The following is a 25,152-nucleotide window of genomic DNA, read 5'->3' as shown; positions in this document are numbered from 1 at the left end:
CCAGCTGAAGAAAAACAGCCCCAAAGCACGATGCTGCCACCACCATGCTTCACTGTGGGTATGGTGTTCTTTGGGTTATGTTCAGTGTTTTTTTTGCACCAAACATACCTTTTGGAATTATGGCCAAAAAGTTCAACCTTGATTTCATCAGACCATAACACATTTTCCCACGTGCTTCTTGCTTTTTGTTTTTGCAAACTTCAGCCGGGATGTTTTTCTTTGTAAGAAAAGGCTTCCATCTTGCCACCCTCCCCATAGCCCATTCATATGAAGAATACCGGAGATTGTTGTCACATGTAGCACACATCCAGTAATTCCTGCAGCCTAATGTTGCTGTAGGCCTCTTGGAAGCCTCCCTGACCAGTTTTCTTCTCATCTTTTCATCAATTTTGGAGGGGTGTCCAGTTCTTGGTAATGTCTCTGTTGTGCCATATTTTCTCCACTTGATGACTGTCTTCACTGTGTTCCATGGTATATCCATTGCTTTGGAAATTCTTTTGTACCCTTCTCCTGACTGATATCTTTCAACAATGAGATCCCTCTGATGCTTTGGAAGCTCTCTGCTGACCATGGCTTTTGCTCTGAGATGCAACTAAGAAAATGTCAGGAAAATCCTACTAGAACAGCTGAACTTTATTTGGGATTAAGTTTGAATGTGATTGGTTAATTCTGAACACAGCCACATCCCCAGTTATAAGAGGGTGTGCACACTTATGCAACCAGGTTATAGTAAGGTTTTTATTTGTCATTTTTCCCCCTGGAAGATTTCCTTTTTTGTTTTTCAATTGAATTGTTCACATTATAGGTCACATTAAAACTGGAAAAAGTTCTGACATGATTTATCTTTGTCTCATTCTTTTACAAAAACTTGGCATTTTAACAGGGGTGTGTAGACTTTTTATATCCATTGTACATAAGTGCCCAGTTTATATGTTTATGTATCATAATTACTGTACATCTTGGTGAGAATGTTTATGCCTAACATCAACAAGAACTAACACTAAATTAGAAAAACCATTAAAAGGAAAATTGTGTGTAACATTAATTAATCGTTTGTGCATTTTAATAATTTGTAAATTAATTACTAGCAACTTCTGATCAACTTGTACTGATTCTGAGTGAATGTTCAAAATGGCTGATTTGACAGAGGCCTGCCCAGCAGTTGTATCATGTATTGAAGTCATTAGATGTACCAGGAAATTCTGAAAAACACCATGAGAATGTCCCATCGTCGGTAGAAAGGCGATACACAGGAAGCTGAAATATGGGCCAGATGTTCTGTGTGTCCTTGTGTATGTGTGTGTGTGTGTGTGTGTGTGGGGGGGGGGGGGGTGGTTTAGTTAGGACAAAATAGGTTGCGCAGGCAGATCATTTAACATCAGCAACAAAAAAACAAAAATCGCTACTTTGTTTCTCTCCCCTTTTGTCTCTGTCTTTCTCCCTCCTCTCTCATGCTCCCTCCCTCTCCCTTGTTCTCCCTCTCTCCGTTTTCCCCTCTGTTCCCCTCAATACCGTGTCTGTATTCATGTTGACATTAACGGAATGCAATTTTGCAGGTAGGAAAGGGGACCGGCGACCGGATGGTGTGTGTTCAGCACGAGACCCACATGTTTCTAATTCCCACCACTGTAATCTGAATTTAGAAATGTCATCAATTTAATCGCATTTAAAGATCGTCCCTGGGCGAGGTGAAGGCTGCCAAGCTGTGGGAGTGAGCTGCTTAGCTCATTTAAACGGGCCCCCAGCTTGGGTCCCAGCTTGCGTGGGGCCAACGATGCTCGAGTTGCAACTTGGCTTCTGTCTGGCCCATCATAACTTGTAATTGTTTTGAAAGGGAGAATGCGCCCGCCTTCTAGGCTCCTGGCCAATCGTGTTGCCTGTGAGTACAGCTCTTTATGGGCCTTTACAAATCACCAACAAGGAGTAAATCACATTATTCACAATCTTTTCTTTGTGAATCTGTGACTATTTACTGCTGTTCTTATTAGGGAGAGGAAATGTGATTTGTTATTCCATACAGTCAGAGCAAGAGAAGAATGAAAGGAAACCAAGTGGGTTAGGGTGGTGGTTCAGTTGACTAAAATGATCTCCAACAGTTAACAAATTGTCATTGTCATTGATTTTCTTTGTCATGGGAGCCATTGTCAACAGCCATTCAGCTAGTGGGCTACTTGTTCAGGTCAGCTCAAATGACAGTGAAATCTGACATTTTATTAAATAAATCTGTTACTAGTGTATACTTGCAGTATAATATTTGAAGAATCAGTATACTGGCATTGACGGTCCCACTGGCTGACAGGAACAAACGAGCTCCATTGAGGGATACATTGCCTGGGTTGGGGTCTGGCACTGTCAGTAGGGATTTCCTTGTTTCATTGCATCCTAGCGACTCCCTCAGATGGGTTGGCCACCTACAAAAGTGACACATCTATGCCTACCTCTTTCTTTCCTGGTCTGCCAGTTGCATTTTAATTTTTGCATTCTTTGATCATTCAATGTAGATGTCTTTCTTGGCCTACCGGGGACAGCTGATCTCACCAGTAATATCCTTCATTATGTTCCAAAGTGTTGTTTTTGGTTAGCTTAAGGTTTTGGCTATATTTAGGATAGATTTCTTTCAGATTTTTCCAACTCATAATGGCTTCCTTTACTTTTTTTGACAGGTCTTTGGTAGTCACTTTGACAAACACCAATAACAGATTCCAAAGGGAAAAGTGAAGCCTTAAATCAAGACAAGAATTTGGCAGCTTTTTACGCTTGCACAAATTGCTACAAACCATACATAACTAACCCGAAACACCCGAAACACAAGCATTTGTTTTCCAATCACGCAAGTTTCAGTAAAATCTGTCAGAGACTCTCTGACTCTCGAAGAGTTGGACTTTAAATTCTAACTTCTGCAGCACAGCGCAAAAAGAACAAAGATGCATCACCATCCCAATTCTGCATATAATATACATATTTATACACACAGTATGTATACATCAGAAACGTTTTTAACTCTTTACTTTGAGATGGCTAAACGGACTTGGGTGTTAGTACTTCATTCCCTACAGGCATTACCTACTGCTCTCACTGCAGTCTGGTTCATCTGGTGCAACCTAGTGGAAAGCACTTACCCTTTGCCTAGCATGAAATCTAAATTGTGCTATCGTGCCACTGTTACCTTCACAAGCCTCATCCCCTTTAAGGCCTCTCTAGGAATAAATATCCTGCCTGGAGTGAATTCCTTGAGTGCAAATCCCAAAACATATTAGACTGTGGCATGAACAAAATGCAGATTGATATTAGGGATGACTGCACATTTTGGTAATAGTGGAGTGATGTTATTATGCCAAGAATGATAGGGAAGAGGAGTAGTACCTTGCATGATAATTGCTTTTCTGAGTCTTTAGAGTAATATTTATATGATAAAACTACTTCTTAAAAGAATAAGAAAAAAATATAAACTTTTTATTTTCTGGCTGCCATCTTGAAAGTAAATAAAAACAAAGAAGACAAAGCGTTGTAGATTGTAGAGGCAGGTTTCTGTTGCAGAGTTTTGAACATGACATGGTCATTAATTGAACCCCAGTTGAATTTATTAACATTGCCTTGTGAAAACAGGAAATGCATAGCTCTCCATTCCTAGTGAAAACAACTGCCCAGCTCTCTATTCACTCTCATTGGTCATTTGCGGTAAAATCGCTCGATGTACAACTTTTTTCAGGAACACAAAATATCTAGATTTAAAGAAATAAAAATATATTTTAGGGGAATTGATACCCTGCCTTGACTTACATTTGACTAATTCAGTAGTCCTAGTAATAATATAGACTTCTAAATTATGAATGAAATAAATGATCGGGAAAAGATTATATGTAAATCGGGAAAAGATTATATGTAACACATAACAAATCAATGAGGGCACAGTATTATGTTACTACTTCTGGCTGTTTTTAATGAACTTGGCAGAAGATGTATCCCAATAGTTTAAATGACCCTGAATACGCTACATCAACCAACATACCTAACAGAGGTTAATTCCTCAAATAAAACAAGGCCTTCACCCAGTCTCTAATTAGGCTTCATGAAATTTCTAAGAGTCTATAACATGACCCAGAACACACCACTGGGTCTCTCCAAAACAAAGTGTGGAAGCTTTGTACATATTTGTATATAGTTATGTGTGTGTATGTATATGTGTGTGTGTGTGTGTGTGTGTGGGTGTGTCTATGTGGAGCTGCCAAAGAATATTGTCAATGAACAAAAGGAGTTTTCAAGGAGCCAGCCCAAGCTAGCACACAGTGCTGGTCTTGGAATGCAACCTCAAAAGAAAGAGCCAGTTGACAGACCATCAGACAATGATGCAGACATGAGCATTCTTCAGCCTCTCTAAACCATTCTGCAGTATAATTATTATTCAGTCCAGTGCCAAGCAAGCATCTGATGATCCAATTTCTATTTCAGACAACCAGACCAGAGGTTTGTACGGTAAGAAACATCCACAGATGTTCAAACTCAGTCCCCATTACAAAATACCCAATGCCACAACGAGTCAAAGCCTCATTGTTGGTTGGCCTTAACATGGGGCCCCCGAGGGCCATGGTTGACATGTTGCATTGAGGCGGCATTCAAAGAGACAGGGAGGGGGAGGTGGGATGGCAGGCAGGCAGCTACTTGGGCCGACGGTTCTTGGTGACTCATCAACTTCCTGAGGAAAAGACACGGAGGGGTTTTGACGGAGGGTTTTCGGAAGGCGTGGGCCTGGGGTCCTCTGGTGACCACCTCTCCATTGAGCTCTATTTCCTCAGGAAGCCCTTATGTCTCCTGTGTCTACCTCTCTGAGGACAGATTACGTCTGTTTGTATTACCGTCCTACTGGATGGATAGCTGTGGTGAGGTTAGCTGCTATTGTGGTGCTGTAGCTGTATTTCAGAGATTCCTGGGAATGTGCATAAGTAACAGTAGAATCCGAGTCATCATGGGAAACGACTTTTGTGTCAAGCGTCGTGGTCTGGGGTGTTTACATTAAGGTTACCAGCACACTACTTATTTGATAACACTGGAAAGCGTTTTTTTAGCCTTGTTTCTCCCTATAAAACATGTCTGTCATAGTCAGACAAATCAAGGAGTGACAATGAAATGTCATCCATCTTCAAGGAGCCTTTTAACATCAGTGTATTTTACAGACAGTGTTAGGTTTTCCTGACTGGCAACCACATTAAAGTGTTATAAACTAAGCATAAGCAAAAGCAAACACCTGAAGAATTATCAGAGTGAGCTAATTGAGGATTTCCTCTGATCATAGTGATTGTACTGTTGTAAACAAGGGCATTGAGCCCCAAGGCCGTGGTGACAGCATGTAAATGTCCTGGGCCCATTGTTAGCAGCTCACACAGCACTCAATCATGACCTGCACGTTTTAGTAAAAAATCTCCTATTTCCATAAATGAATGACAACCCCCTGAAAATGTTGTGCTTATGTTCATGCACACCTATGACAAGATTAGGTGGCCCAAAGTTCTTGAACTGTTTGAACATTTTGGCCTTCAGGACGATGCTGACTCATCCAAATGTGACAAAAGCAAGCAAACCTAAATCCATCCTAGATGTGTCATTAACGGTGAGTTATTTGATATAACAGGACAACAGCCAGCCAAAAAGCTGGCAGAATTCTGGGAAAAATTCCTTCTTGAGTGTGAAGTAGAGGTCAGGAAGAAGTCTCCATCTCATCCAAAAAGATACCAGCAGCTGCACCTACAAGCCCATAACAACACAATCTAGTCAGGGCAACCCCTGCATGGTTGAGTAACACACAAAATGCCAATATGGCCAGGATCCTTGTTGTACTCTCTTCTTCAGGTCCAGACGTAGTGTTATTCTCGTCTCCCGATGCTTGCACCAAGTCTGCAACCTTTTATGCCGAGTCCACAACCACATTAATCCAAAGTCTTTGCATAAACTTTTCCATGCAGACATTGTATAGTTGAAAGATAAGACCCTTGTTGAACTGCCCTTTAAGAGTTCAGACACCTAGTCAGTGAGTTCAGACTACAAAAAAGTACCCCATAAAAATGTTTAGTAAAATTGGAAGCCTGCGATGTAATGCTTGTGCAACTAGAACATTTGGCCACACAATCCTCAAATATTGCAATCCTCCTTGAAGAGCAAGTTAAAGAATTCAGTGTAGAGGTAGATAAGAAATGTAACCTAAGAGTGTTCAAAGAGTGTTCACATTACATTATACTCTTCAGAAATTAATTGGTCAACAACAACAAAAACTAGGGCTTCACAAGAACGGTGTAACGTGTTGAATTGGGTTAAAAACGTATATGTGACAGAGATTTCAAATTGCTGGATTAAGAGAAAAATCATCTGTTTCTTCAATTCTCCCTGTAGTCTACCGTATATTAATGCCTCCTTAACTTATTATAACAATAATTTTCCAATTGCAATATTGGTGAACATTTTCTAATAAAAAGATCAATGTTGTATGCTTCATAATAAAACATGCAGTCACTCAAGCATATTTAGAAAAACTGTGTAAAATCACAGAACATTACAGTTTATAAAGGACCTGACGGAAATAATTGATAGAGATGCATGTCCTTGTTTGTCAGGGAGCTGCGATGGGACTGAGGCCTAACGCTGGAGCAGTGAAGGAAACAGCTGGATGAGAAGAGAAAAAGAAGAGGAAAATGTCTCAATCTCTCCGCTGCTCTACAGCCAGCTGTTACAGGATGAAAGAGCTATGAACCTTTTCAACCCTGACCTTTGTGGCCTCACTGCATCCCTTTCCATTGTCAGTCCATGACAGGCGAACTTGTTCCATTACTGTGGTGTGTCTCTGTCCGTTTGGCTTCATCTGCTGCTTCGCCCAGATTAAAACATGGAGACCGTTGTAACGTAATTTACTTTTACCTTGTTAGATTATAGTTCACAGCCTTGTCACCCGGAGGTGAAAGAACCTCCTGACAAGAGACAATTCTGACAAGAACATGTTGCAGGCTCTTACAAGCCAAGTCAGTGTGTGCACAACAGCACTTGGATTAAAGTCCATACCAAGAGTTTGGCTCATCTGAGTTAACTTTTCGAGAACGCCACATCTTCCAGCATTGCTGCGGCTAAGTGATATGGGTTGTGCACTTTTTTTGCTGTTTAGTTTTGATCAAAAAATTAAGAGACCAGCGCACCTTTTTCTATCCTTTCCAAAAAAGTTGAAAAGAAAAGTTTTGAGTGAGGAACAGAAGCGTCCAGTTTGCAGTGGTCTCTTAATTTTAACCGTTCTGTTTCTCACTCCAAACCTTCCTATTCAACTTTTTTGGAAAGGAAAGAAAAATGTCCCTTCATTTTATCCGGAGCTGTAAGTCTATTGCAAGCGATGGGTTATATCATTGTCAGATGAGCATTGATGGTTTAGTCGCCCTGTGTATGAGATGCTGGCCAAAATCTAAGATACACAAGATTCAGACTATTGCTCCTGTTAGAAAGTAGAATCCCAAACCTCAGCTATACTTGAATGTGTGAAATGTATTTCTATTTGCCTGTGCAGTCGTTCCCATATCGATGACACTACCCCCATCTTTACTTCCGAAATCCTCTCTGGGATGCTCTTTTTATACCCAATCATGTCACTGACTTGTTGCCAATTAACCCTTATTAGTTGTGAGACGTTCCACCAGTTTTTTTTTTATTGCATTTCACAACTTTCCAGTCTTTTTTTGCTCCTGTTCCAGCTTTTTTGAAACATGTTGCTGGCATCAAATTCAAACCGGGCACATGTTTTTCAAGAAACAATGACATTTCTCAGTTTCAACATTTGACATGTTGTGATTTGCACATCATTGCATTCGGTTTTTCCCTACATTTTACACAGCATCCCAACATTTGTGGAGACAGGGTTGTACTGTACATATCACAGACGGACTTCGTTCATTTCTGTCACAGAACAAATTATTAGGGGCTCAACAGTCAATCAGGTGAACCGTCTGTTGGCTTAGACTTCAAATCATTCCTACTGTATAGCCGACACACAGTAATGGGTCTAATGTGACTTCGCTTCTAGATCACTTTTTCAAAGTAAAGCAAACAGGCTGGCAACATATGACATCAGACACATCTTTCCATTATAATGCCGATATGCCTGAACATGCAAGAAACAGAGGAATGGAGAAGCACCGAATGTCTCCCACAGCCTGCATTCCCATTAACTGGTATCAGTCCTGGTTGTACAGAAAGTCTCTGGATGAAAGAAGAAAAAAAAAAAGGATACATTGACTGGTACTTTCTTTTAATTCAGTTACTTTAGTTGCATTTGATTTGTATTGTCAGGCTTAGGTTGGTTTGCAGTTGTGGGACCATTCGATTGGTTGTGTTATGCCAGGCAAGCTAAACCTTTTTTTAAAAGAAAACAAACATTCCCCCTTTAAACTAGTTACAATAGCTGACCACAAATACTACAGTGTTTCTACATAGTAAATACAGCATACAGTTATATATTTAAAAATACACAAGTGGTCTGGCTTTCACCATGGGATAAACATTCAGGCAGGATGTTGTGTAAATGCAGACCTACAGAAGACCAGGCGCAGTGGCTAAAATAAACAGCATTTCTTCTCAGATAACAGCTAGGTTATTCAACGCTGAAATAAGTCTGGCCAATAATGGAGGACAGGATAGGATGGGGTGTTGTTTCACACGGGGGGGAATCTAATCTCTCAATACACCACTAGTGTCTCACTATACACCTCCCAACAGAAAGAACAACCCAAGATTTATGCTGGCGTCCAAGATGAGCTTTCACAGGCTAATAAGTGAGTGAGAGACAGAGAGACTGACTGAGTGGGTGGCTGGGTGAGCGAGAAAGTGAGCAAGTGGCTGGGTGAGAGAGGGATTGAATGAGTGGCCGGGTGAGAGGGAGAGTGCGTGGCTGGGTGAGAGCGTGAGAGGGAGTGAGTGGCTCAGAGGGTTGAACTTGTAACCTGCTAACACTCACAGGGGAGTGAGTGAGGAGTTAACGTGGCAGACAGGCAACATTCCTTCATCTCACTCTGACTCTCTTGTCCTGCCTCTCTGAGTGGTGCTATCCCCGCATGGCACACATGTTCCCTGAATATGTCACTGTTCTTTTTTCCACAGAACCGTGTCTATGGATCAATGAGGAAGACTAGAGGAGCGATGTGTTATATTTGACTAAACGCTTGTGTACTGTTCAGGCCAATGTATGTTCAGAAAAGCACACAAAGGACTACGGTACAAGAAGTTCACAAGGACAGATGTTTTTTTTTTTTTTTTATTTGTTTCAATGTCCCATGACAATGTTCTTGAAAGTAACAGATTGGGAGATGTGTGTGCCAGGTGTGTGCGTGTGTCTGTGCATGTAGTTGTTGCCATTATACACCTGGCCCTGGATCGTAATGACAACAACTACCCCATCATCCCATCCCAGTAGTCACCTCCAACACACTGGGAGGCTGGGAGTTACAAATCTGGGAGTTACAAATCTTTCGGTCTCTGAGTGCTGTAAATCCTTCCTCTACACCAGGGCCATCCATCAACCCTGATAATGCAACTGTTTAACCTCTTGCGCTTTAATGAGGCTTTTTTGCTCAATGAATTACCAGTCACGAGTTTACAAATGTGCTTTATGTGACAGTAGACTCTCAAACAGATAAATGTAACCTCCACATACTAGCACATGCAGTATCAGTACGTGGTATCCACACAGGAATAACAGGTAGGAGAGCCATACAAAATAAAGGTGTGACTGCAGTAGAAACATAGTTCATTCAGAAGGTAAATGACAGACCTTGCATTGTTGTTCTGGTGGGTTCTGAAAACAGCGGGATGAGGAGGAGGTAGATGAGGTAGACCAATGAGAGCCCATTGTACCGGAACAGACACGCTGTAAGAGAAATGAAGTAACATGTCACAAACCATCAAAGACACAACTGGTCACGAAGAACTCCCCCCCCCCCGAAGCTAGTACTGTTAATTGGAAGGAACTAAAATAAGACCGAGCAGCAGCACAGTTCTAAATTAAAGGGAGAAGAAGGTCTGCGGCTCTATAAAAGTTTAACATGGCAGCGGTTGGACAGTGGTGTGAAAGGCTGTTGCTGGGAGGGGAAGGGATGGCTCTATAAACCGCAGAGCCTTTGACACCGAGTTCTTTGATGGATGCGTACATGGCACTCGACATTCCATAGGTGTTTGACACCACGCGTTTGGCCCCGGAGCAAACATGGCAGAACTCTGTCAACGTGCCAAAACTGAGCCGAACGACGTCTAGGGCCTACCCAGGCTCCCTGTGCCAAAAAAACATTGAGATCCCATTAAGATAAACTGTGGCCGATGCCAGTTCAATCAAGCATTCCGCTCTTAAACCTGTGCAGCAGTCTATCCGTGGACTCTGAAAGCAGCCAATTCAGTGTTTATGATGAATGACATACAGTACTGTTAGGCAGTTGTTAGGCCTGTTAGTCCTTGCTCTGGCGTAGCATCATTCAGCCCAAATGAAATCTGTTTGCGGGGTGTTTTTTCGGGCTTACAGGCAAAATGGCCCAGTCCTCTGAACAAAGATCAGTCCTTTCAAGCGATTCAACCAAACACAGATTGGTTGACATGGCATGCGGGATGTCAACACAAAGGGTCCGTTGCTCACACCAAAAAAACGCACAACCATAGGTTTAAAATAACAATTCTGTTTCTATGCAAACAACAATGGACACAGTGTGTTAACGCTCTTTGTGTTTGCTGTGAAACAGCACCCTGAAAACAGCACTTTTTTTTATTCATATCAGGTCTTATGTTTTAAGGTTTCAAATTGTACTTCTTCCAATCTGGATTCTGCATTTTCTCATTAAATGGAATCTTAATCTTTACCTCTCTGAAGTGAAACAATGTGACATTTACCCCAAAGTGATGGTGCAGACATTTTGTTTGGTTTTCACATTCAAGATGGGCCTTCTATTAAAATGGCCTGCATTCAATTAAGAATTGAGTTATGTAAAGTAGTGTTCCCAGTAATGTTCAGATTACCATCAAATTACATATAATAACATTGTTCAAGCTCTAGAATATTCTAACATAAAAAAAATGCTTACACTGCAGGTTGAAAAGTTCAGTAAGATGATAAAAGACTGTTCCTCAAGGAGCCCCAGACTTCAGACATAATGCAATTACTCTTGACCTCTTCACACATGATCTGATGATATCTATAGACACAAACATCTATGACATTAAATAATAGCCAACAGCAGGGGAGAGTGGAGTAACTGCCAGGGGTTTTTCCTTGGAGTCCACACACAAAATGAATTCTGTGATGAATATCTAATAAGAGGTCATCACTTACTGTAATCGTTAAAGGACAAAACCCACGAGAAGAAATGTGCTAGAAAGGTCCTAAACAATTATTTTTTAAATATGCATTGTGTTATAGGTTTCATAATGCTTTAATCTAAACCAAAGTAGATCTTTTTAAGACAGTTGTATATATCATGAGACTATAAAAGGTCTGGTTGTTATTTTACTTAAATAAAGTGACCCTAAATGGTATATAGCTAACTATAGGAAATATTTATTGTCAATACAGAGGAAATGTGGCAACATCTGCATCCTTTTCCCCTGCAACAAGAGGACAATCAAAAGGTTTCACCATCTTTAATGGCAGAAGACCCGGGACCGAAAATATCTCCATTATTTTCAAAAGAAGAGGAAATGAGGAAGGGAAGTATAGGTACAGGACTGTTTACTTCAGAACAGAGGAGGTAATCCCTCCTGTCAAACCCAAACAATAGCCCTCATCCACTGACATCTCCTCTGCCCTCATCCACAGTCTTCTCTGTCCTCCTCAACCCGAAGTATCCTCTGCCCTCATCCACTGATGCGTCCTCTGCCCTCATCCACTCTTTCCTCTGTCCCCCCATAGATCTGTCCTTTGCCCTCCTCAACTGATGTGTCCCTTACCCTCAACTGATGTGTCATCTGTCCTCCTCAACAGATGTGTCCTCTGCCCTCATCCAAGGATGTGTCCTCTGTCCTCCCCTATTGATGTGTCCTCTGCCCTCCTCAACTGATGTGTCCTCTGTCCTCAACTGATGTGTCCTCTATCCTCCTCAACTGAAGTGTCCTCTGTCCTCTTAAACTGATGTGTCCTCTGACCTCCCCCTACCTTCCTTGCTCTCCTGCCAATATTACATGGCATGTACAAGCTCAGGTCTTATCTGTTTGATCCCTGTCAATAGGTGCCATTCATCAGCCTCCTGACCTACAGTCAATGGTTCCTGTTTCGCCTGTGGCCACTGGGGTAATGGTAGGAATGGACAGAGGCGGCACGTGCTCTCTCCAGCTTATGGCCCAACCTTACTGAAGACACGTTCGCAGTGTAGTTCAAATTCTCGGAGTCCTGTGAGGCTTGCTTGGTAAGAGCACGATGACTAGAACCCCCAGGGTCAAGGGTTGGATTCCTGTGTGGTTCCACTATGTAAATGTACACACTCACTACTGTAAGTCTGAGATGGTGTTTTCTGGTCACTGTGTCTCTGATTTCAGCTTGAATTACATTCCCGTGTTTTCCTCAGATAAATTGAACATCAATAATTGGCCAATTTAGGCATGGAGTGTTACTATACATTATATCTGGTCGCTCTCATTCTCAGCCACACCTTGGTCTTTTAAACACTGTACTGAGTGGCTCAGGGTGGGGTCCGCTGGTCTAACGCTCTGGTGTAACTATATGTACACCAGAGCATTGTACCATAGACCCTGCTGCAGTGTGGTTTTGAAACCAACCTATTGTTTTTATCTTCTATCTTTAACCCATTTCCTGCCCAGCCAAGCATAAATTACCTGAAAATAATATATCTTTAAACATTATGTTTAAGATGGGCACCTCTCCCAGCTGTTCCTCCATGGCATTCGCCGCTGACCACTAACAAAAGAGGTGACTTGTTGGCACCTGAACCCATGAATCAGTTCCCATCCAGTTCCCATCGTGTGTGTACAATGTCTGTTCAGTTTCCCAAATTATTCTAAAACCATGACTACCGCTCAAAGCATTTAAAAGCATGTGTGTGTGTGTGTGTGTGTGTGTGAGACATGGCATCTGTAGGCACCCGGGTCTTCAGCACCTGTAGGCAGCCAGGTTCTTCAGGACCAGCCTGTATGTTTACAGTAGGAACTGGACATGAGTGAACACAAACCTCACGCCGCCCCGAAATGTCCGGGCACATTTATTTTCTTTACAGAGCTGCAAACACTGTTCTCCAAACAGACAGCAAATAATTGCCCCCAGAATATCTGCTGTGGGTTTAAGTGACCATAAGGACCGGAGCTTGGGACAATGCTGGCGGAGGCAGAACTTGTCTTGGTGGTTGCAGAACAACACACTTTACGTTCCATTCGCTTCCTCGTCTAGCTCCAAGTCACACTTCACCACCTATGCTGTAGATTCCCCATTCATTATTACACAAAGATTACTTCACACAGCTGGTAACCTCAGATTTTAACCGGAACGTAATAGTTACATATTCTTGCACTGCAAGACATACACTAGAGATGACCAAAACACACCAGAAATAAATGAGACCTACACTACAGCTAAACAACTTCGGGCAGCCTGGTGACTTAAGAACACTGGGGAGCACAGTTGAATACATCCAGCATTCTGGATTGGGCTTGTGTTTCTGCCCTTTAAAACCAGGCCAGGTTGGGCAGTTCAAGGAAAACTATGATAAGGCAAATCCTCGTCTCGTAGAGCGGGCGAGTGGCTGAACTGCTGTTATAAGGAACACCTAGCTCTACAGCCTGACTACCTTCAGTCTGCCCTCTGTTGTGGATAATCAATAGTTTGTATAGCTCTGAGTTGTAAGTGGTATGGTATGGACCGGTGGTTTAGACCTCAGCATAAATATAGGGATAAACAAATGCTTTTAAATATCAAACCACTTGTAAATGCCGTTTTGTTCAAATTTTATTTCCAAAGAAGAAGGATTGTCTAAATGGACTATACCCTTTGTTACTAGTAGACATAAAGACTTCTCTGTTACTAGCAACCATAAAGAGAAACAGGACCGATAGTGGAGAGAAACAGGACATACAGTGGAGAGAAACAGGACATACAGTGGAGAGAAACAGGACCGACAGTGGAGAGAAACAGGACCGACAGTGGAGAGAAACAGGACCGACAGTGGAGAGAAACAGGACCGACAGTGGAGAGAAACAGGACCGACAGTGGAGAGAAACAGGACATACAGTGGAGAGAAACAGGACATACAGTGGAGAGAAACAGGACCGACAGTGGAGAGAAACAGGACCGACAGTGGAGAGAAACAGGACCGACAGTGGAGAGAAACAGGACCGACAGTGGAGAGAAACAGGACACACAGTGGAGAGAAACAGGACCGACAGTGGAGAGAAACAGGACATACACTGAGTTGTATCAAACAGTGAAAAGTGCTAAGTGTTCTTCAAATCGAAACGCTTGTATTCCGCAGTGAGACAATGCAGGAAAGCTGGCCTAAGTATCGTGTAAGAGATCCATTTGACCCAAAGTTTATAGCACAACATGTATGTTACTACAGGAATGCCTTTTTGTGAATAAACGAGTCAGAGACCATATTTAACACATTGTTGAAAACACAGAGGTCTATCAAGTAATAAAGAGTTCAAGTTAATGAAATAATATTGACTTACATTTGCCATGGATACTTGATCCTAGGTTGCAGAATTATGAAAGTAATTTGAGCCTTTATACATATGTGAATTCTGCACTTGCAGCATGGTAAAGAAATATTGTGTAAATTTTAATAAATATATTTACTATTACTAGCAATAAATAAGAAACTTGAATAAGAGACAAATAAATATGCAATGTAAGGCTTTTACCCTTAAATTCTTACAAATTCATGATGTATCAACTGTCTGTAACCCAGTTACAAATTAGGATCATGATAAACAGTTCAAAATACATTTGAATTATTAAAATATACTCCAATCAGAAATGCCAACGGAACAAGGTCCGAATCTGGTTGATAATGATTGGTAGCTCTTGCATGGTAAGCTGGGAAATGTTTGAATATTCCAGAGCTGTAGAAAAAACTGCCTGGTTAAAAATGTAAGAGAAACGTCATACTCAAGTCAGGAAGACTTAGTGCTGGTAACACCCTCTCGGGAGTTCAGCTGAAGTCCCGGTTTAACATTCTTTCTCGAGAGTAGAACGTCCATTTGTCTTGGTGAGTGGTCGAGCAGAAAAGATTGCTTGAGGTTATCTCCTCTAGTAAAATTAAATATTACTTATTGAAATACTCTTGAGAATTTTATTTAAACAAACACAGTTTAAGTACTTATTCCTACATTAGTAGAATGTTAATTCGGTTTTAAAGTAGGAATTACATTGTTACTTACAATACAATGCAATGTGAGGAAAGTCATGCAAAGGCTAGCATTTCCATATGGATTTTCCATAGGGGCGATGACGTGACTGCACGTGCCCTAGGACTGTTACCCACACGGAACATGACATACACATTCTACCCAAGAGTACTGTACACTTGGATTGGACAGAACGGAATTTGATTCATAACAAATGAATCAAATTCAAAAGAACTTCACAAAAAAACTTCACTGAATAAACATAACGACTTGATAGGGGAAAAAATCTTTACAAAGGCCTTTTCTATATTTAAGAAATATATATATTCAAAATACTTTGTATAATTTTCATGCTGATCCTGATTATATCACTACAGAAATGTTGCTTTTATTAGTATTAAAATCTGGTCTCTGGTTCATTCATTTACAGTATATTGTGTTCCTTTAGCTCCTAGGACCTAGCGTTGATGTACTCACCCTTACCAATGGGTTACATCCTGAATGAAGCTAGTAGCCTCATGAGTCATGACAGATATACAATTAAATGGTTCATTTTGTTTTGAGCTAACAAAATGAACCATTAAGTTGTAAGAAAATAATTCCAAGAACATAGTTCCAGTATTTCGGAAAAATTGTTAATAACACCCTTCCCTATATCAACCTTTTCATCCCAGATCCACTGAACGGCCAGTGCTGCATGGTCACACGCCAAATGTATGAGCGGTTTTGGATTTCACTTAAGTCTTGTTGCAACTTTTTTATGGTTCTAAAACATTTTTATATTTACAGACTTACAAATGATGAACTGTTTGTAAATCCTGAAGGATCAATGCAAAATGTATAGCCTACCTCAGATTATGAGGTAGGCTATAGAGACGGCATTCTTTATCGACAGATCCATCTCCAGGCAAAGCAAACAGCACATGGCTTAACCCCAGTCAACCACCTGAGGATGAAAAGATGCACAACGACCAGTCAGTCATCGAGTGGTCATCAAACCTATGGATACTGTGCATACTGTTAATGGCGGACAATGTTCTCCGTGCGACACTAATTGTGAGGCTTTACTGGTACACCTTTCATGTGGTATGACTAGTGGTGTAGTCTGTTGAAGTGGGAGAAACCTTGGGATCCTTGGGACCAGAATGATTTCTTGTTTTACCTATTTTCTAATCCTAAATCCAACCCTAATACTTACTCTACCATAACCTAGCCCTAATGCCTAGCCCTAAATTTAACCTGTAATGTCTAAGTAGTAATGACTAATAGTGTAAATACTGACTGTTCATTCCTTGTAGATGTGTTTATTTAGGAAAGATCGCCACATCCCTGGCACAGTCAGTACACTAAATAATATTGATGCTGATATTAAAATAATACCAAGTGCTGACAAATATATTTATCCAAAAGGAAAAAAAACACCCAAACGTTTGCCCAAATTTTTATAACAGAGCTAAATATTAATGTTAGGTTTAAATATGTCAGTTCATTGATGCTGGTGGAATTTATGGGAGGTGCAGAGAACAGAAGCCTCAGGCAGGAACACCATACGCAGACACCCGGATTCCCCGGCTCGCCTGGACCCCTTTCAGCTGGTTCGCTTTTCACAGGTAACTCAAACTGTTATTTCTCTGGGCTTTGTTTACACTAGAACAGACACACTTCAAGGAATGAGTTACCTGAGAAGCACCAGGACGAACTATAGTTTGCCCACATTTTTTGAAATATTACTAAAACTAGCTACAGCCACGCCTGCAGCACCAAAACAATGGAGTGAGAGACAAAAATAGGAGGGGAGGATGCCCTGTAAGAATCAACGTACAACAGGCCTACTCATATCTCCCTTCTAGTACAGTCACATCTATGACTAACACTCTATGTAAGCGATTTCAATAGCCAATTAATATGACATTTCAATAGCCAGTTAGATATGAGTCATTGTGATGATGAGGGACTACTGTAGCATGAGAGAGATGGGCAAGCTAATTACAGGGTTAGTGGAAAGTCCATGCGTAACGTTATTCTTGATGAACACATCTACTACCACAGCAGCACCAGTACTAAAATCACAGAAATCAGATACTTTGAAGACTGCAAGCCACAGGAATATTACATTGGGTTTGTGTTCATTTTGTGTCTGCACCTAGCTGGCTACCAGCTACCATTCAATATCTGGTGATCGGCTAATTTAGCAAGCTGCAAGAGGGTGGATATCACAGACAAATACTTGTTGTTGGCTGTCCTTCTGCTCCCCACTTGTGGCCTCTGCTACTTCATCAATTTGCATATTAGTCGGGCAAACCAATGAGCTATACAGCTGCCAGTGTCCTGACCTAGCAGTCTATATCTTGTGAGGTAAAGGTAAATCCTGGAACAATATCACCAGTTGACACTATTCAGGTAAGCAATGTGGTCACAAACCTCTGAACTAGGTAGCCTCCAAAAAACTCTCCAAACAAAGACAAATTAGGAGCTATATAAATTGTCACCCAACAGAAACCCTCACTACATTTGTACAAACTTTGAAAGTTTTTTCTTTAGTATTCATACATTTAAATCCTGTACATTGTATTCACAAGTCTTACTTTGGTTAAATACAGCCTGCAGTTCATAGAACATGGAAGGGGTATTTCTGTGACCTCAATCAAGTAATTCATGGCTTTAGAAAAAAGCTTCCCAATTTAACTACAGACTCACTGGAAGATTACCAAAACTACTAGACTGTGCTGCGGACACCCACGAATATAACTAAGTAATCTTAATCATACCCGATTCATACACAATGTCAATCCTTTAATTAACTTGAGATACACAGTTGAAAGGTGAAACAGAACATGTTTTTTTTTTTTTACTGTTGAAACCAGACACTTTGAGGTGTGATATATGGCTGGCTTGTTTCTAGTAGTCTGTCTGTAATTGCTTAAGTGGGGGGAGCTCCAGGTTCTGTGTGGTTGGGGGAATCCACACAAAAGGTTCTTTCAGGTGGCTGAGTATGTTTCAGAGGCACTGCTGTCAGATTATAGACAGGAAACAGTTAAGATAAAAATGTATGAATGGTCTGACTATGAAGCCAAAGGAGAGCAAGAGAGGACTACCGAGGGAGTGAGGTGGACGTCCAGGGATCTTCAGTGACAAAAAAAACATCTTATTCTAACAAAATCTATGCCATGTTATTCATTTAATGGGGGAAAAGCTGTTTGGCTGATTACAGCATCAGCTCCTTTTGAGGCACATTAATTTTGACTAAACTAAAACCAACTGACCCAAAATAAAACATTTTAAATATTTCTGTGATATACTTTTTTACTAGGTATTTCACACCATAATGCATAATGCATGCTAATATGATTGTTTCCTTGAAGCAGAAGCTTAGTCCCTAAATTTAATACATTTGTTCTTGGGCCATGAGGTAGTTGCACTATGGAACTGAGAAATACCAGCATTAGATAACAGAAAACTGAATATCTGAGAGTGCGTCTTTGTGGCACACTCAATTCCAAGCCTCCATTCAATGTTTATCTTCTCTGCCTAATCAAGAGATGCTGGGCACAAATAGCAGCTGCCATAACCGTTTAGCAGAGCCCATGCAGCTTCCAGAAGTTCCAGAAAAGTTGGACTCCAAGGCCGAGAACAAGCAAGATCAGGGGCCGCTTTAAGTCATGGCCTTCCCACTTGAAGGCTTCCGGTTGAAAGCCTTTCAGCACCCCATGTACAAACACAAGTTCCTCCACACACAGCTTCATTTACCCATGCAGAGTGTTCACCGGCGCGGCTCAACATAAACTTTATAGCCTCTGTATACATCCTGTGAACCCATGCAAACAAAACGTATTTCCTTGAAGAGAAAACAGTGATAAAACGCTTAAGTAAAAGCTAAACCCAACTGGCTGTGGGTCGCCGGGGCGCCGTGAGGGAACTCTGAGGGGGGAGCTATGGTATGTTTGGCAAATAGCGCTTAAGTAGAACGTGTTAATTTTACACATACCTCTTGGTTGATGATCACAGTTGAAAACATCTTTCACTCTACATGGACTGAAAAATATGAAGGGCAGGTACAGTCACTCTCTTTTCAAGTGAAGAAGATACAGTTAGGTCCGGAAATAATTGGACACGGACAAGTTTAGTTATTTTAGCTGTTTACCAAAATACACCTCTGGAAAAAAATTAAGAGACCACTGCACCTTTTTCTTTCCTTTCCAAAAAAGTTGAAAAGGAAGGTTTTGAGGGAGGAACACATGCATTCAATTTGCAGTGGTCTCTTAATTTTAACCCTTCTGTTCCTCACTCATAACCTTCCTTTTCAACTTTTTTGGAAAGGAAAGAGAAAGGTGCAGCGGACTCTTAATTTTTTCCAGAGCTGTACAGTATATTCAAGTTATAGTTAAATAATGAATATGGGATTAAAATGCAGTCTCAACTTTAATTTGAGGGTTTTCACATTCAAATTGGAGGATGGGTTTAGGAATTACAGCTCTTTCGTACGTAGCCCCCTCTTTTTCAAAGGACCAAAAGTAATTGGACAATTGACTTAAAAGCTGTTTCATGGACAGGTTTGGGCTATTATTTCGTTATCTCTTCATCAGTTAAGCTGGTAAAAGCTGTGGAGTTGATTCCAGGTGTGGCATTCGAATTTGGAAACTGCTGCTGTGAACCCGCAACATGCGGTCAAATGAGCTCTCAATGCAGGTGAAACAGGCCATCCTTAGGGTGCAAAAGAAAATCTAATCAGAGAGATGGCAGGAACATTCGGAGTGACCAAGTCAACAGTTTGGTACATTCTGAGAAAAAAAGAACGCACTGATGAGCTCTGCAACACAAAAAGGCTTGGAAAACAGTGGTGGATGATTGTAGGATCCTTTCCATGGTAAAGAAAAACATCTTCCAACATCCAGCCAAGTGAAGAACACTCTCTAGGAGGTAGGCATATCATTATCCAAGTCTACCATAAAGAGAAGACTTCACAAGAGCAAATACAGAGGGTGGCAGTGTGATGGTATGGGCATGCATACTTCCAATGGCAAGTGGGGGGAGTCACTGTGTCACTAGTGTTTATTGATGATGTGATTGAAGACAGAAGCAGTCGGATTAATTCTGAAGTGTATAGGGATATACTGTCTACTCAGATTCAGCCAAATTCATTGAAGCTGATTGGACGGCACTTCACTTTACAGATGGACAATGACCCAAACATACTGCGAAAGCAACCCAGTTGGCAAATATGTGGAATATTCTTCAATGGCCGAGTCAATCCGATCGAGCATGCATTTCACTTGCTGAAGACAAAACCTAAGGCAGAAAGACCCAAAAACAAGCAACAATTGAAGATAGCTGCATGTAGTAAAGGCCTGGCAAAGCATCACAAAGGAGGAAACCCAGTGTTTGGTGATGTCCATGCGTTCCAGACTTCAAGCAGTCATTGCCTGCAAAGGATTCTTGACAAAGCATTAAAAATGAGCATTTTATTTTATTGTGTTAATTTGTCTAATTACATTTGAGCCCCTAAGACAGGGGTGCCCAAAAACTGATGACCCCATTTCGATACCTAGAAATTCTCACGACCCCAACCATGTGAGGAAAATTCTATAATCGTATTTTTTAAATTTGAGGCTATGAGAGTCAATTTTAAAACATTCTCCCCCGACCCCATTTTCATATCAGGTGACGCCACATGGGGTCACGACCCCTAGTTTGGGAAACTCTGCCCTAAGATAAGGGTACTGTGTATTAAAATGGTTGCAATTCCTAAACGTTTCATATAATATTTTTGTTCAACCTCTTGAATTAAAGCAGAAAGTCTGCACTTCAATTGCATCTTGGTTGTTTCATTTCAAATCCATTGTGGTGGCGTACAGAGACAAAATTATGAAAATTGTGTCAGTATGCAAATACTTCCAGACGTAACTGTATGTAGAAGCAGTATCCTTGTATTAGCCTCATACAGTTCCCTCATGCAGCATCACGTAGTGCCCTGGTAGAAGCACCCTTGTAGAAGCATTTCTAGCAGGTAATAAGAAAGACACACCACGACAACTCTCTCACTCTGTCATGTACTCTAAATCTCTCTCATCTGTTTCTTTCTCTCTCGCCTCTTTCTCTCTCTCGGAATAGCACCCTTCATCCTGTACATGAGTCATCCTCTACATGAACATAATTAACTAAACTATTTGGATGTGCTCTTTAGCTTTTCAAAGAGATTTTACCACGCAGTGACTCCCATAATTCTGCTGTATTCTCACTGTGTCAAACTGGTATCTTGCATGCAATTTAGTTAAGGGGTATAATTTGCCACAGAAGCCTTCCAATTCCATTGAAACCCATCAAGAGAGTAATAGAAACAGCACCTTCAGCGACAGAGGTCTTGTAGAAAGACGTTTTTTTCACCAACTTGCCAATGGAAAGTCTTGAACATGGTGATTTTGTAAATGAGCAAACTCCAAGAAAACAACATATCTCTGTATCAGCTGTTGCATTGGCCAGCTTTGATGGGTCTGTACAAACAAGTCTTACAGATAAACCATGAGTCATAGGACAGACATGTCACTATATAATCACATTGTCAGCGAACTACAAAACAATATGCTCGTCCTCACTTTGAGTGTGGGAGCCTCGGAAAAAAAGACTGCAGCAAGTCTGAAAAAAGCCACTGTATCTCAGGACTGAAAAGAACAAATAAGCAGGAAGGTCTAATGACATAAACTCTTGTCAGTTGTTAGTTCATCTGGTTTGGGTGGTACTGACAGTTACCCATAGATATCTACAGTATTAATGACAATCTATAAGGAATATGGAAGTGGAAGACTAGAATGATGGATTCCCTTCGACAACCAAAGGTTAATACATCTTTACATGGCGGACATTTTGTGATCTATTTGACATAATCACCCTGTTACACTAAATACACTTGCTTTATTTTCATATATGACAGGTTATTGTATGAGGGTTTTAGTGGTCAAAACTCACACCAAGTTATTAATTTCTCATAGTTGGCACTGCTTAAAAAAGCAGGAATATCCTATACATTTACAAGCTGTAATGATCAGCAAGCCCTACAACGTGTTGATGCTAATCAAATATGTTGAATGACACCAAACAAACTGTTCAACCATGATTTCTCCCTGGTGTAAGAGCCATCCAAACATTGTGATCAATCATTCACAGTAGAGGATGGGTGTAGAACCGCACCAAATTATTAACATCAAATAAATTGTTCTGTAAAACCTACAGACTTTGATGAGTGATTTAAAGCATTAGACAGGCCTTGGCTAGGCATTTCCCTGTGGCTTACCCCATAAGGCAACTAAGGAATCTACCAGGATATTCTTATTCTGATTGGGATATTGCCAATATCGACAGAAGAGGAACACTGACAACAAGGTCAACCAGACTACAGTATTCTGCTGTATTCTGTAGTCTCTATGCTGCTGGGAAATCCACAGTCCAGATTCGAAGAGAAGTCAAAGATGATTCAATATTTGCAGGTCCAAAAAACATACTGGACATGTGAGATGTCATTAAGTAAAATCTAGAGTAGTAACCCTAATCTGTCATCATGAAATTAACACTAATACTATTACATTTTATTTGGTGGACGTCCTTTCCTGACATTTCACATACATCTTGCATTAAATGAGTCTTAGTGTAAAACCTTATACCTGTCCTAAACAAAACAAAAAACAAATACTACAAAAAAGCTATGTCATTAGACCCAGATATTTTACTTGGTAGTATGTTTGATGTAAGATGTGATCAGTGGCCTCAACATCACCTGTCCACTCATCCAAAACCCCAATTTCCAAACAAAAGCATTTTTTAAGCCACCCTTTTATTATTGTTTAAACAATGCTGTGATTTTTTCACCTCTATTATTGGGTTACCATAAACAAAGACCATTTAAAAAAACAGCTCTACAAAATAGAAAATACGGATTCGTTTCATACAGGCCTAACATGCTTCTAAAGCATAATTTAATGTTTTATCTAATTAAGATCCATGCTTGGTTATTACGGGGTAAAATAGATGCACACATGAACACATACTGCTATGACTGATAAATATGAATATCAAAAGAAATATAAAATGTAACAATGTATATTCAGCTTTCAATGTGTTTTCAACAGCATATGTATCCTTCGAGATTATATTTAGCTAAATACTAATAATAATCTTAATTTGTTGAAATGCTGTTAATCGGTTAATTTTAGTCACATCATGTCTTTTTATTACTTCAAGTTTGTTTATATTGTCCAGAGTAGTCTAACGTATTCTTGTTTTGTTAGCCTTGTTGTTTTGCAGTCTTGTATAGCTTGTCCCTGATTAAGAAAGCATTGTTAGCCAAATGATATTAATCATTATAATAATTTTAAAATATATTGTATTATTAGTATTGTATGGATAGGTCTATGTATTTGTTATTATTATTAATCTGGCTTTCCAAGAGCACGGTATATTAAATGTATAGAAAACGGAGCTTACGCTTTGAATCCGTTTTGGGCAACCAGGACTTACCTGCAGCGAGACAAACTGGCAGAAGCAGCCTGAAGATCAGTCCGCACACCACCTGGGAAGCCATTCCTTAGAATTTGTTGAATATGTAACAGACAGCAATCTTCTGATGATACGCTGCTATCTTGCATTAGGGTATATCAATGCACCCTTGCAGCTCTCTACAAAGTCCAGGTGAGAGGGCATTGTCCCGTTGCCGTCTCCGACATCCTTTCTTGAAGTCAAAGTATAAAACAACGCTTTTGATTAGCCATATATCAACCGAGAAAAGTTTAAGCACTGCACCGTCCTATGCCCAAGTTTCGACACCCTGCATCCAAGACCGCATACATAGACCAGTAGGATTAAGAGTTGATGCGGATCAGAACGATAATTATTTAACAAACACTGATGCCAGTAACGGCTTGTTAAGATGGAGAAGTTTATCTCAGGCTGTTTCTACTTGTCAATAACGGTTGTCTTGGCTGTGGACCACAAGTAAGCTATCAGGAAATAAATACTACCATTATCTCCAGCCCCGCGCTCTAGACAGAGAACAATTATAATTTAAACTGTAAACAAGTTGCAAATTCATAATCCGCCATGGAGTGAACACAGTTTGTAAGGCGTCCTTTTTCTTTATTCTCATTAAGTTTGGTTATAGTTGTACCACTTGAAATGCGTTAAGGCGTGACTATTCTTTCCTTCTGAAAAACCTACACAACAGCGGTCGCACACGCTCCTTCTCCTGGACAGACGTATGCTTTACCTCATATGATTACACTTTTTTGCTCCTCAATGAAAACTTCACAAGACCACCCGGTAACTGACAAATGACTCCACCATTCAGAAGTCAGGCAAGAATTAGGGAATGATGTCTGGTCCCCAATGAGAGGGAGGCGGAGGTGGACGGAGGGCAGGCCCGGGCTGTGAGCGAGCCTACAATCCTGCGCCCCCCTCCCCTGAGAGAACCGCAGGCGTGGCAGTCGCATTCCAAGCCCTCCTCTGGGTCAGGTAACTCCATGCCTCGTAGATTTCTACGCGGATTTTACGCGAATAACGGTACGATGTTAACACGGTTTAAGTGTTACTCTGGGTTAAATGTTACTTTGAGTGTTATAACAGGTTTTAGGTGAGTAGTCAGTTCAATATTGCTTATGAAAATAAAATTTTATGATTTTAATCAGAGAAATAAACCGTCTACAGTAGCATAGTGCTTCTATTTTCTCATTCATTATTAGGCTTAGATAGTGTAAACTAGGCTTGAGGATTATATTATGAATAGTTTGTGTGCAAATTATTTTTGTATACAAATAAATG

At 40.7% G+C, this 25,152-nt stretch overlaps 1 protein-coding gene across 3 annotated transcripts in view; it reads right to left on the bottom strand.

The window, feature by feature from the left end:
• Positions 1 to 24,670, bottom strand: part of LOC105025734 (piezo-type mechanosensitive ion channel component 2) — a 101,668-nt gene extending 76,998 nt beyond the window's left edge. Inside the window, exons 1-2 of one of the 3 annotated variants that reach the window (XM_013139663.4) lie at positions 23,857 to 24,670; positions 9,791 to 9,886 (exon numbers count right to left, since the gene is read on the bottom strand). In XM_013139663.4, coding sequence (XP_012995117.2) covers positions 9,791 to 9,886; positions 23,857 to 23,920 — 160 coding nt within the window. In that variant the 5' untranslated portion in view covers positions 23,921 to 24,670. Of the gene's footprint in view, positions 1 to 9,790; positions 9,887 to 16,200; positions 16,267 to 23,856 lie in introns of those variants that run through there. The other 2 variants (XM_020041854.3, XM_020041853.3) reach the window with 2 other exon arrangements.
• Between the last annotated feature and the right edge of the window lie 482 nt (positions 24,671 to 25,152).

This window comes from Esox lucius, chromosome 21, assembly GCF_011004845.1.
Source record: "Esox lucius isolate fEsoLuc1 chromosome 21, fEsoLuc1.pri, whole genome shotgun sequence".
NCBI classification, from domain to species: domain Eukaryota; kingdom Metazoa; phylum Chordata; class Actinopteri; order Esociformes; family Esocidae; genus Esox; species Esox lucius.
Note: the sequence above shows the minus strand (reverse complement) of the source record. Positions and strands in the feature narration are given on the sequence as shown.